The 16,273-nt window shown below is 42.6% G+C and overlaps 1 protein-coding gene across 1 annotated transcript in view; it reads right to left on the bottom strand.

The window, feature by feature from the left end:
- TRIM55 (tripartite motif containing 55) overlaps positions 1 to 16,273 on the bottom strand; it is a 40,972-nt gene that overhangs the window by 16,103 nt on the left and 8,596 nt on the right. The window contains exons 4-9 of the mRNA XM_082234091.1: positions 15,920 to 16,015; positions 7,362 to 7,595; positions 5,969 to 5,991; positions 5,728 to 5,852; positions 3,660 to 3,880; positions 1,497 to 1,784 (exon numbers count right to left, since the gene is read on the bottom strand). Coding sequence (XP_082090217.1) covers positions 1,497 to 1,784; positions 3,660 to 3,880; positions 5,728 to 5,852; positions 5,969 to 5,991; positions 7,362 to 7,595; positions 15,920 to 16,015 — 987 coding nt within the window. The remainder of the gene's footprint in view (positions 1 to 1,496; positions 1,785 to 3,659; positions 3,881 to 5,727; positions 5,853 to 5,968; positions 5,992 to 7,361; positions 7,596 to 15,919; positions 16,016 to 16,273) is intronic.

Here is a 16,273-nt window from a genome sequence, read left to right as displayed (position 1 = left end):
CGATGCAAAATTAATTTTAAACACGCCATGCTTTTCATGACAGTGATAAAAAAGATACCTGATGTGGTTGCAGATCAAACAGTGTACATACAGAAGAGGTTAAGCTATGACAATATATTCCAGATGTGTGATTGATGTGGTTGTAATTAGAAGCAAATGCTGTATATCCAGCAGCTGCAAAATTACATTATCAGCCTGATGTGTACACAGAGGGACAAAGACCAACAGAGTTGTCTGTTGCTATTTTGGAATTTGCATGCATGAAATTCTGGTCAATTAAATGCTTTCAGCAGTTAATTGACCTTGTACATGACCAACTAAGAACTGTTTCCAAAACTAGTTTTTGTTGACATGAGGCAGGATCCAAAGCATTACTTTGTTCGAGAGCTTGTGTGCAGTGCACCCCATGTCTTATCCCAAATTGCTTTTGAAACTCTTCTGCATTTTCAAACTTATTTTCTGTGCAGCATTCCCCGCCCCCCCTTTTACAGGGAGAGGGCTAGCTGAGACTCTGATGTTAAAGAAATCCAAGTCCAGAGCCCTGTTGAGCACATAGAACTACTTGCACATTCTTTGGATGGCAGTCATGTATCTTAATATCCACGTGCTAACATCTCTTCCAAGGTCACTTTCGAGTAATTATATGCACACCTGTTTCAAGTTGGCTGCAACTAGCAAGGCCAGTTTCAGGGTGCAGCACCATCGGGCATCTGCCAAGGCCAACAACCCAGCGGGAGGCCCATTGCTGAGCCAAAGGCCTTTGGCCTTGCTCCTTCTTCTTGCTGCTGCTTGCTCACATGTCCTCTACAAGTATGCAAGCAGTGACAAGAACCGAGAGTAGCAGCCTCTGTTGGGTTTGCTCTTAACCTCTGGGCAGCTTAGGCCCATAGGGACGGCACACACATGGGCAGTCATGATAGCAGCAAGAAGGCAAACACAGGATAGATACTGCTAAGAGCCTCCCAAAATCTGGAGCAGATTGTTAGACAGGTGTTTGGTGGGTGTTTATATTTATGTTTCTGTGATGTGAATCACCTTGTGAGAGCAAAATTCAGAAGAAAATTACAACTTGTCTGCTGAAGGTGTATCTTGGGGGAGGAAACTAACATGCATCAAACCATTCCATAGTGACTGATTAGGTCAGGGGCAGGCAACCAGGTGTCTTCCAGACATCATTGGACTCCAACTCTCATCAGCTCCATCCAGCATTGGGAGTTGTCCAACAATATCGGAAGGACACTGTGTTGGCTACCACTAAACCAGGTCTCAAAGCCAGTACACAGCGCACAAAATAAACATTGTATTCTGTGTCATTTCCACTCTCCCCCCACCAAATATAGGATGCACTAATTTACAATACTACTTGTGCCTAACTGTGGGTTTCATTTAGCAAAGTGATTTATTGAGAAATCTACTTTCCTACGAATTCCCCATCTCCTGCATATTATGTTGCATGTAAAATCCTAACGCAACATTTTCTGAGACTATATACTAACCTGTGAAGTATCAGTGGGTGTGTTAGCTTCCTTACTACTTGCAGCAGAACTTCCATTTGCCATAGCTAGTTCTGGAGCTTCTGCCTTCTTCACATTCACCTCTGCGGGCACTGAAGGCCCGACCTGCCTAATGTCAGTCACTGGGACTGCATTTGAATTGGTTGTTTGCCGTGGCTGAGTTTTATACCAGCTAGGATAAAACAAGGGATCAGTTGGCTCTCCACTTGATTGTGGTTCAGCTTCTATTAGTCCTCCAGACTGTTGGGTAGTTGTCAGCACAACGCCACCCTTAGCAAGGCAGATTTAAAGAAAATAAAGTTAAAATAAAGAATGGAACTTTACATAATCTCTCTTTCACTCACTCACTCACTCAGAAATAGGTGCTGCTTGCCGCATCAAGCTTTCTTCGGAATAGCATTAAAATAAGTCTTTCGATTTGTTGCATTTGTGATTAAGTTTTAGGCTTGCCAGTTGCAGTCAAACAACCCTTTCTAATTTCATCCCCATAAAAAGTGGTAACGTGAGCAACAAGTGATGCCATTCCTTTCCATATGTAACTATATTTGAACGTACTTCTGATGACCTGATTAAGTGGTTGCATTCATCCAATACTTGAGTTGTGGAGGGAAAGCTTGGGGCAGGACTCTTAATGAAACCCACAACCCCTCTCTCCCTGACTTCTCCCAACTATAGTGAAACCATGCCCCCATAGTCTTCTAAGTACAGGAGCTGTCAGCAAAGGTAATGGGGCCTGACTCTTTCAGCCCTCTGTAATTTGAGCACTTAGCTAATTGCACCCACATCACACTGTCAGTAGTATGCCAACAATCGTCTTGATTTGTACTGATAGCTTTATAAAACTGAAAACCACAGAACCATTTCTGTGCAGAAATAACTATGTGGAATGCCCAGAAGAAGGAGATCGTATAGGTATGTATGTGGGATATCTGGGGATGTCTTTCTATGACTTGCAATCTTAAGGTTCCATGGCTATACATTAGATTTGTGTTAGGATTGCTATATTCTCACAAGAAGACATTAATGCGTATTGCAAAACATATTCAGATAGGTGCAATTTTCATTCATTTAAATTGCATATTCGCTGCCAATCAGTGGTGTAGCGTGGGGGGTGCAGGGGGGGCCGGCCGCACCGGGCGCAACATCTGGGGGTTAGGGTTAGGGGGCGCAAATCCACGGGTTAGGGGCGCAAATCCACGGGTTAGGGGGCACAAATTACTTGCCTTGCCCCGGGTGCTGACAATCCACGCTACGCCACTGCTGCCAATACTAGTTTCAAGAGTTTGTTCTGCTGCACCAGCCTTCTCCAACCTGGTGCCCTTTAAATATTTTAGACTTCAGTTCCCAGCATCCTTGACCATCGGCCATGCAGGCTGGAGCTGATGGAAATTGTAATCCAGAACATCTGGATGAACATTTGGAGGGCACTATGTTGGGGAAGGAAGTGCTACACATATAGTTTAAAGAGCACTAGTCTCCATTGCTTCTAAATCTGACTAAATTGCATTTGCTCATTTGTAGGGGCACATGGGGAGGGGGTCCGAACCCTTTTCCACCTGCCACATCCCTGCTCCCAACAGTTCCTCCTTCTAGCTATGCTTGCTTTCAGTATCAGAACTGGCAGGGGGAAAGTGGGCCTTATTATTAATTATTATTATTATTATTATTATTATTGGCTTTACTATTGCTTTTCATTTATTTATGACAATTGACATTCAGTCTGCAACTAAGAAACTACAGGTTGCACTCAATGGCAGCTCTGTGCTAGGAGAAAGCATTTCCACTTACACAAGGTGAAGCACCCAATCTTTGCTGATTCCCTCCCCACAACCTACTGCACACCTCTGTGCCATATCACATTCTGTTCCTGGGGTCCCTCGGGACTCAGGAACAGATTTTCATGGGGCACGGGAGGCTGCAATGAATGGGGCAGATTGGCAAAAATTGAGTGCTAGAGGAAGGCACTAGTTTACTTTCTACTAGTGAAAACCACAAAGATGCTTTCTACTAGTGAAAACCACAAAGCCACCATTGGAAACATCCCGACGACTTCTTCACACTTTGCTCAGTAGCAGGCTGGGACTAGAACAGGAAGAAAGCATCTAACACACAGTAGATAGGACAGTAACGCCTCCAAATAGTTACCTGATTAACAGGAGAGGCAGCAGTAACTGATGGCGGAGGTGGTAATGATGGTGCTGCATTAGTCTGAGAGACAGCGAGTGTATCCTTTGGCATCTCAGTGGCCTGCTGAGGTTGCTGAGATACCTGCTCAGACGCTTCTTCCTCACCAGAGGATTCTGTCTGGACTTCATCCAATTCTTCCACTTCAGCCACATCCTCCTCCTCATTGTCCTCCTCCTCCTCTAATGTAACACAAAGAGGATGTAACAATGGGTGGTAGTCTGGACTTGTTACATGATTTATTTTCTGTATCATGGCATCAGTGCAAATGGCATAAGGTCTGATATAAAAGATACCCTTCATGAACTATCTGTGATGCTGGTACAACTCCTGTTTGATACGGGACCTGGGAAGAACAGCTAACATCCTAACAGCAGCAGCTCTCAAGCAAACTATGATTATGAAGCCTGGTTGAAAGCTTGATTTCAAATTGTGGTTTGTTTGGAGAAAAACAATCCATGAACAATGGTTTGGCCGCCACAGTAAACCAAGGTTCCCAGTCTGTTGGTTGCCGTAGGGGAGGAGTGCAGTCAGAGCAGTGTTGTACTATCACATTGCTCATTCATTGCATATTTTCTGGCTTAACTCGTCATCCAAACACAGACATAGCATTCAATTTCATATTTCTGGTAATCATCCCAGTAAAAGCACAAAAGGTGCTGAATATTTCTTTCAAGATCACAGTTTATATATAAAGAACTACAGTGGTGCCCCGCAAGACGAATGCCTCGCAAGACGAAAAACTCACTAGACGAAAGGGTTTTGCGGTTTTTGAGCTGCTTCGCAAGACGAATTTCCTATGGGCTTGCTTCGCAAGACGAAAACGTCTTGCAAGTTTGTTTCCTTTTTCTTAACACCGTTAATACAGTTGCGACTTGACTTCGAGGAGCAACTCATAGAACGCAGTGTGGTAGCCTTTTTTGAGGTTTTTGGTGATTTTTTAAGCTTTTCCAAAACTTTTCCAACACTGTGCTTCGCAAGACGAAAAATTCGCTAGACGAAAAAACTCGCGGAATGAATTAATTTCGTCTTGCGAGGCACCACTGTACCTAAGGAAATGTATGATGCTAGAAATATTTCAAGATGGCAACAAAGAAGCTATGAATTCTAGGGATGTAAGAAGGCAGTGTTATCCATCTTGGCCTGTGTTCATCGCATGCAAGGCTGCTTCCATTCTGCGGCACCAAAAACTACATTATTCTTCTCAATGTCCACCTTGAAAAAGTTACATAACATACGCAATATATGTAATTAATTGCATAAATTGCTTTAACATTCTATTATTCCACCCCATTCATTTTGATGCAAAGGAAACACAATACAAATGGGGAGGGGGACAGGACATAATCAGTTATGTATCATTGGCAGACTGAAAGCAACAACAACAGCAAATATTGATTGAAGTGACAAGAGGTGTATAATAGGGTCTTCCAGCTTTCGGTATACAAACACATACCATAAGTACTTGTACATTTCCTTGGCAACAGTCATGGAAACACACATTAATTTTTCTTGCATTTACACAATTACCCTGGTGAGTTAATATTACTGGCAGAATAACACTGTGGACAATTAAGTCCTTCTGGCATGTGCATGTACATACCAGTAAGCCACCATTCTCTTGTCACGTTATATGAGCACCGTTATTCAAGGAAATGTTCTCCTGTGCATCACTATTTGGTAAGCTGTGGTTCTGCCTAGTCATATAAACAGGCCAGACAGAGGTTAATAACATTAGTGGCAGAGAGGATGTTTGACTCTCAAAAAAAAATAAAAATGATTATGTACATCACGAAGGACCAAAGCCCCAGATTCTATTAAAGAAAAATTATATTTTCAGTGTGCTGTGTTAGTCTCCATGAGAGTTTACTTTTGATTATGAGGCATGGAAAACAGCCTTGTTACATTTGTGAAATGTCAAACATGCCTCACTGCCATATTCCTGACAGGATGTCTTCACAAAAATTGTGCACCTTCATGGTTAAAAACAAAGCAAATGGTTTCAAAGAAAAGAAAAGAAAGCACATACCTCTGTAAAAGTCAATTTCTCTTATTATCTTTTCTTCTCTGTTGAGATTGACAGTGAATTGGCTCATAATTTCATAGCCATTCTCTATTTTTTCCATCTGAAATGCTCTAGAAGCTTCAGTAATTCTAAAACAGAAATATTGTGTCATTTGCATTAGAGATTGCAAAGGAACATTTTTAAAATTGGTGTCTTGTGATATTTGTGAAAAATACACAGGTTGGTTCAAAAGGGAAGAACTTACTTTTGTAGCAACGCTTTGGCATTCTGTGAAAAACAAGATAAAACCAGTGGAATGAGTTACTTCTTAAATTCTTCTTACTTTAAGGTACATTTATTATTATATCTTTATTTATTAATTGCCTTAAGCCAAAACGGCCTCAAGGTGAATATAACAAGGAAAAAGAAAGCAATTTGAAATGCAATCTGAATTTCATAGGAAACAAACAGTGAGGATCAATAGCTCACAACAATTTTTTAAAAGCTGCCACTAAACCACCCTCTCCCATCTTCAACATGACCACCAAACAGCAACAGAGCTGTACCATACACATTGCAAGTTAATTTTTATAGGGAGTTCTAGAATGTATGCTTAACAAATGCAGGAGTTGGACTTTTCACCATGATCAGGAATTTCACATGGGCTTTGACAAGAGGAGCTTCCCACCCCCTATGTTTTGACCCATAAGGTACATCTTTACAACTACCTTTGCACAGGAAGATATCTATGCATGCACTTACACAGGCAGACACATGGAGGCAATGGGCTGCTGTATCTGTCTGCTACATGCCATACTGAACATTTTCCTCAATACAGAAAGCATCGTCATTCTGTTCCTCAGGCTAAGCAGCAGCAGACTACTAATGTTCTCAATTTCCCTGCAGCTGTGAATATTGCCACTGCTTCACTGTCAAGTAATGAGTGAGATAATCATCAGTTATAAGCTGATAAGGGGGATATTATAAAGGAACAGGACAGGTACACTTTTCACACTGGGGAACTCCAAGATAATTATACCACATAAACTGACTCAATTTACCCGGGGCTCTGAGCTTTAAGCGGAACTTAACATAACGGTTAACCCAGCCCTGACTTCATCTATGAGATCTATGAATAGAATAGTGTAGGTGGAAGTTCCCAGCTCAAAACCGCAAACATATGAAACAGTGTACTTGCATCTCTTTGCAGAGCTGTCATCTTCTGAAATAAGGCAGTCATTATTATCTTCTGATGTAGGAGATGCAATTTTTCTCATTTTAAAAAAAGGGAGGGGAGTGTCCATTGGACCTCACCCTGTGCTTTAGGCCAGAACTTCCATTAATAATATGGGGCTATCAAAATATTTTTAAAGGTGCAAATTACATAGACTCACTGTGATGTCACAGTGCCCAAAACATGTTGCTGCTTTCTGGAGACTTTATCAAGATTATTCCTTATACCCTGCCTTACACTACATTTCACAATAGCTTCTGTTTTCCTGCATGCATCGTGTGCCAGAGATACTAAAACAACTGTTTCTTGTCAATGGTAAGCTGAGGGCCATAAGTGTATGAACAGTCACTAGAATTGCACAAAAAACAACATAGGTAAGGTTAGCAAGACCCTATGTCCTCCTGGTTTTTTCGAAGCTCTATACCTGTAAGAAAACAGCCATTTCTGGCTCTTCCATAAACTGGATGCCTGATTCCACTAGTTTTGACACTGTCTCCAAATGGTCGGCATACTTTTTTATCAGAGACCGGACATGTTCCAGTTTCTCTTCTTGGCTCCTTGTGATTATTTGTGTCATCTCGCTTTTTCTTTCTTCCAGTATTGAGTACAAATAATCAAATTTTTCACATAGTTGCTCCTTCTGCCTTTTGCAGCAATCCTGTGAATAATTGGCTTCACGTTAAAAAGTGTTATGTCACCTGCATTTTATTGCATTACTATTCTGGAAATCGCTTTTATCAAATAAATATTTCTGAACAAAGTATTTTTGTGAAAATAAATAATCCTGAACAATGGCTATTAAGGGCCAAGGGGCTTCTCTGAATGAAATCTGTTTGAACAAAAATGTACCACATTAGACAACTGAAGAGAGAACCTCTAGTTTTTAGTATTCCAAAATAATGAGGGAGGCGTGGAATTTCTTCATAATGTGCACTAATCCTAAACATATTGAAAAATACATCAAAACTATGAATGTTGCAGATTATGTTGAATATGGCAAATATTTTTAAAAGACAAGACTAGGAAATAAAAATATTCTACATAATTGTGTAGCACATTCTAAAAATATGAAACTTATCAGCTTCTAAAGTATTTTCTTCCAGTAGGTAGACTTTTATACACATTATTACTCTCAAACACATCAGAATTATTTAAAATAGTCTGAAACATATTTTTCCTTAACATAACTTAAATACTCAAAAACTTTGGGCCGATTACAAAAGCTAAATATAGCTCAGCAGGATCTGCCTTTGCATTTGAAACAAAAAGTAAATAATCAGATATTCTATTTTAGAAGCCTAGCCTTATTCAAAGCTTTCAGTGAACTAATTTAAGCAGAGGTCAGAAAAGAGTTTATCGTAATAAAGAATCAGGAACTCCATTTCCAGGTTGCTTAAATCATTTTGATTCCAGCTGTGCAATGTATTGGAATCCACATTTTAAACCAGAACAGGAAGGTGAATGTTTGTGTCTCTTAGCTCTAGGCGATTTTCTTAGCTTGACAAATTTCAAGGTCAAACTGATGCCCATCAGAGAGGGAGATGATGTGAAATGAGGGAGAATCATTGGGTTATGGAATCACTCCTCACAGAAAACATCTTAACAGCTTATTTTATTATTATTTATGGATGCAAAGCCTTCATAAACATCATGAAGGTGAAAGGCTGTACGAGTATCTCAATCTCTCCAGTTTGGAAAATAGTTGAAAAAAGAGAGCATTGCATGTGAGTGAGTCATTGCTGGAAAGATACAGCATTGGTCTTGGAGATTGCTTCTGTTTCTTAAATGTATCGTTCTCTACAAACCTTTGAGGTCTTGGTTTTTGTTTAAGTTTGCTAAACCTTCAGTGTTAAGGAGCCTCTGCTTTGGTGTGATTCTAATTTCTACAGTTAACTTACTTGAAAGGCTTGTTTCAGTCTGCAAATCCCTGATAGCAACCAATTTCATCCTTGCAGTGCAAAGCCTTCCTGACAACAAAGTTTTAACTTAACTGCTTATATTTTTCTTCCCTTCCTTCCTTGGCTCGGGGTTTTTAGAGACTTTGAACCACCTTTGGTATATTATTTCTTCTTCTTTGCTTTGGTTACATGAAGAACTACAATGGATTTTCCTGCTAATTAGAGCCACAGTATATTGAATTTAAACCTTATTGCCCTGTGTATTTTTTATTTACAACCTTTCACTTGGTGTTGAAGGTTCAATCATTTTAGCTGTTTTCGTCTTTTGGTGTATCTGCGTGAGAGATTGGGGTTGTTTTGACAAGGCTTATAGTGAGGGCAGAGTTAGATGTGACATGGGAGATAATGTGATCAAAATCTCCTGCAGCATAATAGAAATAGTAATACAGTGGTACCTCTGGTTACGAACTTAATTTGTTCTGGAGGTCCGTTCTTAACCTGAAACCATTCTTAACCTGAGGTACCATTTTAGCTAATGGGGCCTCCCATTGATGCGGCACCGCTGTGGCATGATTTCCATTCTCATCCTGAAGCAAAGTTCTTAACCCAAGGTACTACTTCCAGGTTAGCGGAGTCTGTAACCTGAAGTGTTTGTAACCGAGGTACCACAGTAGTAACTACAGAGCATTCAAAATTGGTTGAGGCCCGCAGTGCAGGGAGGCTTAACCCTTCCCTTCCTCTGACTTTCCTTATTAAAATTCCCTAAAGAAACTGGTGGAAGAAACTTGGGGAGATGTCTAGTATTCAGTTTCATATTGCGTTAAACAAATCTGTCAGTGTTGGTCATCTGAGTTTCTCATTTTCCATACTTAAATTCAGTTCTCCACATTTCCGGAGCACTTTGCGAATTTAAATTAAACTAATCCTCATGAAAATTCATGAACATTTCAGTGCGAATTGCTCTGAAGAAACAAATTTTTGCATGTTGTTTTGATTAACAGGAGAGGGTGGCTCTACAGCAAATGTCCCAATTGACCCCATCCACTTCCATCGGTCCTTTCCCCAATTACTCCTCCTCTCCAACTTTATTCACCTGTCACCAGAACTCTAAAACTGTTTCACACACTTACATATTTCCCTCATTCCTCTACATGCCACCTTAAAGGTAAAGGTAAAGGGACCCCTGACCATCAGGTCCAGTCGTGACCGACTCTGGGGTTGCGGCGCTCATCTCGCTTTATTGGCCGAGGGAGCCGGCGTACAGCTTCCAGGTCATGTGGCCAGCATGACTAAGCTGCTTCTGGCGAACCAGAGCAGCGCACGGAAATGCCGTTTACCTTCCCGCTGGAGCGGTACCTATTTATCTCCTTGCACTTGGACGTGCTTTCAAACTGCTAGGTTGGCAGGAGCAGGGACCGAGCAACAGGAGCTCACCCCATCGCAGGGATTTGAACCACCGACCTTCTGATCGGCAAGTCCTAGGCTCTGTGGTTTAACCCACAGCACCACTAGCCCCTTCTCCAATTCTTACTTTATCCCCACCCCCTCAATCATCAGAGAACTAAAACTGTCACACAGATAACAACCCTTGTTTCGCCAACCAAGGCCTTCCCTTAACCTCCCCTCCTAGCCAACTAATTTATTATTCTTCCTGCCTATCCTCCTCCTCTCTCTCTCCCCACCCCCATTCCTGCCTTTAGAAACCAGCAAATGATAACACCGCGATGACAAACTGGCGCAAATATAGCATAGAGAGAGAGAGAGATCCATTTCTGAAAGCCATTTCCCTTGATATAATGCATTCTCTGTGTTATTTTCAGTAGTGTATGCATTTATGTGCACACTTTCCACTGGTATATGCGACTTGGCTTGATGAGTGCACTGTAAAATTCAGAGAAATGCAAATTTTGAAGGATGGCTGTGTGTGGACTTGCTTCTTGTTTTGGAAAGTACAAAACAGGGAGGTTCACCTTTAAATGTGAACTGAATTGGGTTGTTCCTCCAATCCTGTACCACGTGCCTCTGCCTTTCCTGTCCTAGATGGTAGGGACTGGATAGCTTTCAGGAGGAATGCAGAATAAGATGAGTCTTCCTGAACACTACAGTCATACCTCGGGTTACAGACGCTTCAGGTTGTGTTTTTTCGGGTTAAGGACCGCCAAAACCCAGAAGTACCAGAACGGGTTACTTCCAGGTTTCGGCAGTTGCGCATGCGCAGAAGCACTAAATTGCAACCCGCACATGCGCAGACGTGCAGCTGTGGGTTGCGAACATGCATCCCACACAGATCATGTTCGCAACCCGAGTGTCCACTGTATATGGAGATTATCAGATTTTCTTTAGTATAATCATACGTTTCCCATTGAGGGACAGATGGCAGCTTTGGGAAGGGTATTTTAAATGCAAAGAGAGTATGGGAGGAAAGGATTTACCTACTCTCCCAATGCTATGGTCCTGATACCATTCAGGCCTCATGTGGCCTTCATTTTTTTTAATGAAGCAGATTATGTTCTGAGATGTTCTGCATCACACCTAGTTTGGACCTCAGTCTAAGATGGGTTTCTCTGCAAGCTCCAGTTGCCCATCATGTGCTTTTATTTGTCGGTTTGTTAACATTAGTGATGCAAATATTTTGCAAGAACTTCATGAAAGGCGCTTGTGGTTTCAAGACAAATTCACAGCATTATTTGTGGTGTAAGTCCTACTACTCCTGTCTAATGCCTCCTGTGGAAAGAGTTGCTGGGCTACAACCCAGAGAACTGTTCTCTATCTTTCACTTCCCTGAGACAGCTGCAGTTTCTCCTGCCCATTTCTCCTGTGGTTTTATTTAATCCTATTAGATATACAGAAATACTATGCTCAAAGGAAGAATCTTTCTGAATATCAGGTGCTGGGTACAAAAATATAAAAGGTTGGTTGCCTTCAGTCCCTGTCTGTGCACTTTCCCAGAGGCACGTGCAGGAACATTTTTAAATAAATTATATTTATTATTCATTTGATTTGTTGTGAGCCATTCTGGGCACATAACAAATGGCAGAAAAAGAAATGAATGAAAATGATGATGATCTTGTGAGCCTACATGGAGGCAAGCTGAGGGCAGACTGGTGGGGCAGTGCCCCATAGGCCCTAATTGGCCAACCTCCACTGGGGTTGTCCATGAGAAAATGTAGTCCTACACACCCACCCACCCACCCACCCACACCCTAGTATAGCCAATACACAGTCTGTGTGGGACTTAAAAATCCCCCACTTATATCCAGTCCAAGAGAATGGCTCTTGACTGTCAGCTTCTTCTATGAGGAGGATGGGGACAACATCAGTTGGCTCTACTTGTTATTGGCTCTGGCTCCCTGCCTTCCACCCCACCAGCCCCAATGGGCACCAGCTGATGGTGGGGCCAGAGGCAAGAAAAGTGGGTAACAAGTAACAAGTGTGAATCTTAGCTTTATATAGTAGGCTACATGGAAAAGCAGAGGTTTCTACACATGTACACTACTCTCCCTCCAGGCAAGCAAGAGGCATTATGACAATTCAAAAACACATTCCAGTCAGGCAAAGGCACTTGAGGATGGCATGGAGGGATCTCCAGAGGGGGCATAGCCTGCAGAAGGTCCTGAAGACCAGATAATAGGCCTGGGGGCACTTTTCACACCTGGGCTATGGTTCCCCATCCCTGGTCTACATGCTTCACACTCTTAACTATCAGTATCCATTCCTTGCATTCCTGCTATCTTTAGCTTTCTATACTTGTCACAAGTCAACTCCTTATAGCTAAAGATAGCAGGACTTGCCGGTCCAGCCTACTTTCACAGGCAGAAGTACCACGGTCTAGAACAGAGCATTCCAAAATTTTCATGTTGGTGACACAATTTTTAGACATGCATCATTTTTTTACCCAGCAATTCAGTTTTGCTAGCAAACTGGAGCTCAAATATCCCCCTATAAGAGATACAGAAACATATTGTACGACACACCTGTACACTGCAGCCAACACACTAATGTGTCGCAACACACAGTTTGGAAAGCTCTGGTCTAGAACATGGTCAGCATTGCTTTCTGAGGTTTAGACGATACATGATGGACTGATGGGGGCAGGAAAGGGAGCAACTTCAGTCTTCTCCTTAATCTTCTCCCTACAAATTTGTCCCCCGGGTAACTTTTGGTGCTTTGCTCACATAAGACAATAATCATCTGGAGGACAGCTGATTTAGAGGTGGGATGCCAAAGGAGAAAAAAGAAGTTAAAATGCACCCATCCTCTTTCCAATCTCCTGCTGGAGCCTGCAGCCTGCACCATTTCTTTACGGGGTGGGGAAGAAAATGGCGAGGGGAGGGCCTACATTTGATCTTAAGATTGTATCTTGAAAGAGAAATGCCTCTTCTTGTGTCTGAAAAATGTCATGAGAGGAGTGGCAGGTTTCAGATGCCCTTTCTGACCTATCCGGAATAAGTATGCAGAGTCAGCAAACCACGTGGTGTTCCAATTATGCACTGACACTCTCTAATTGACCCTCATGGGAGTTAAGGATCCTGAAGTAAAATGGCGGCAAGCGGCAGGTCATTAACCAAGGTCATGTAGGTCTGGCAACAGCAGGAAAGTAACCCTTTGAGAAAGGCTTCATTCTGCAATGGGAAAGCATACACACGATTTCATTATGTTATCCAATTTCAAACTGGAATTTGGACTTGAGAATTTGCTTTTGTTTGCCTGTTAGTTTATTTTTAGGAAACACTCAGCCATCCCTAGTAAACCTCTGCAGCCTTAGCACCCCTGCCAAACCCACTAGTGAATTGAGGCCTGTCTGCCCATTAGCCTCAACAACACAGTCTCCTCAGGTGGCAGGCTGGGGACAGCTGGGTGGGTGGCAGAACCAGGCCCCCGAGGAGTGTGCCACTCACCTCCTCCTGCACTTCTCACCTGTGGCCACTGCCTGGCCCTGAGAAGAATGGGGCCACTGCTTCTGCCACCTGCTCGTCTCTGGCCTCCTTTATTCTCCTCTGTCACCTTCCATGTGCCAGGGCTTCCCTCAGCTGCCTCTGGTCACCTCAAGTGGAGGCAGGGAGACCCATTTTCTGTTTTGCCTCAAGTGACAAAATGCATTAGGCTAGCCTTGAGTGCATTGATTATTGCTCCTTCAAACCTGGAGTCAGCCCTCATTGGGGCCACCCTTATAATTTCTCACGATGTCCCAGACAGACACTACATTAGCAGCATTGTAGGAAATACAATTAGTGGCTCCAAACCACCTGGGACTGAGTGCAAGGTTGCTGTTGCTCACCTCATCCATCATAAGGCTAGGTAAGCCTTTGCGTGAAATCTACTTCCATGTAAATATTGTTACCACATGGGTGAGAATGGTGATGTAAGTGTTTCCTACCCGTTCAACACATTCTCTCTCAGTGGATGTCAACTGTTGACAGGGGGAGCTGACCCTTTAACTTTTTTACTTGTAGAAAGCTATCAGTGACTATGTATTGGCTCTTTACCCTGGCCTTTCACACCTGAAATGTATATTCCCATGATCCACCCTATTTCTGTGGCTGTAATTTGCTTTAAGGGGCGCATGGGGTGTTAGGGAAAGGGTAGTAACTTTGGTGGTGGACACGTCATGTTTATTCTGGGTAGTTTGTCCACCGTTGGTCCCCACCCTGCACTCAGCTCTCACGTGTGGCTCCTAAAAGCTGTCAGCAAGCAACAATGGCTACAGCATGGGAAATGGCCTCAGCTGGTTGGCTAAACCAGATGAGGGTAGTGAATGGGTCTCAAACCCTTAGTGAGTTAGGGACTTCCCCTCCATGTGAGGACAGGCTCCAATGGATTGACTAGACAAGACCTATAGTGGGTCCAACAGTTATGAAGGCGGTTTCTGCATGTGCTGTAGAGGGAATTGAGGGGCAAATGGGGCCCATCAACCTGGGAATGCAGCCCATCTAGGAGAAGGAAAACTCTGAACCTAAACCTCCACTGCTTGCGGGATCTGTTTGGGAGAAGAAAAGACCAAGGTGTAAACCCTGCACAAATCTGGAATGGAGTCCCTAAGACAGTCGGATGACACCAGCAATTCCTGCAGCCAAGCTGGTGCCAAACATATTGCTCTGCTTTCGTTTGCACCACATCAACGAAGCTGAGGGAGGTGGGTCTTGTCGTCTGGGCAGCCCAGGACCTCCATACACACGGCTCAGACTTGCGCCCCAGGGAGGTCTCTTCAGTGCTGCTTACGCAATGGTTTGTCATCATCCCCAGAGGCACATTCAGGTGGCAACCATTTGTTTTAAACTTGAATTTTAAATTGTGGCAACCTGCCCTGCAACCTTACGGTGGGCTAGAAATTTTATAAGTGAGTGGATTGAAAGTTTCAGTGCATTAGCTGGCGACTGCACTCCTCATTCCCTTCATAGTGGGTGTGGCCCAGTGCACTTGCTTGAGTCATCTGGGTTTGTTTACTAAACATATCCATTGCCTACGCTGTAAGGTTGACAGGCTCTTCTGTCATGGGACACCTTTGTTATTCCTGGCTTCTGCTGGTAGCATAATCTGGACGAAGCATTCACCATCTTGGCCCCAAGAGAAGACATGATGCATTTAAAAATGGTTAAGACGATGCTCTTTATGGCATAAATTGTGCTAGTGTATAACATACCATGCTTTTGAGCTCTGTGCATCTTGAAAACTGTGTGTTTCTCCAGTCACACCTCTTAGAGTAAATTAGATTAAAAGTCTCAAATGAGACATTTAAAACTACACCATCATCAAAGTTGTTTGCTCTTACCACAGACTACAGTGGTACCTCGGGTTACATACGCTTCAGGTTACACAGTCCGCTAACCCAGAAATAGTGCTTCAGGTTAAGAACTTTGCTTCAGGATGAGAACAGAAACTGTGCTCCGGCTGCGCAGTGGCAGCAGCAGGAGGCCCCATTAGCTAAAGTGGTGCTTCAGGTTAAGAACAGTTTCAGGTTAAGAATGGACCTCCGGAACGAATTAAGTACTTAACCCGAGGTACTACTGTATAACAATGTAAGTATGCAATAATTAAAATTCTAAAGCAGAATTTAGTTTGGTAGAATCTAAATTGTGTTTCTTACCTCAACTGTCCTGCAGGCTTCTTCCAACTGAGTTACAATTCCTTGAACCCTGTCATTACTTCCCACTAATACAGCAATGCCATCGCTGAGTTCAGACTATAATGTAAAATAAACATAACTTAAGGAGAGCATAAAACTCTGTGGCCTTATTGTTTGCATTTTTGAAATGATATCTGCCCCTCCCTCCCACACAAATATTTTTTTGGGGAAATGTACATACTTTACTATAGGAACATACAATAAATTCTACTTTTGAAAACCCCAAAGAGATGAAAATACTCCAAAATATACTTTTGCAGTAAATGAAGCTAATCTGCACCACAACGTATTTCATTAAAGGATCTTGTTCCTATA

This window comes from Podarcis vaucheri, assembly GCF_965113315.1.
Source record: "Podarcis vaucheri genome assembly, chromosome: 8".
NCBI classification, from domain to species: Eukaryota; Metazoa; Chordata; class Lepidosauria; order Squamata; family Lacertidae; genus Podarcis; species Podarcis vaucheri.
The sequence above is the reverse complement of the archived record's forward strand: the minus strand, read 5'-3'. Positions and strand labels throughout refer to the sequence as shown.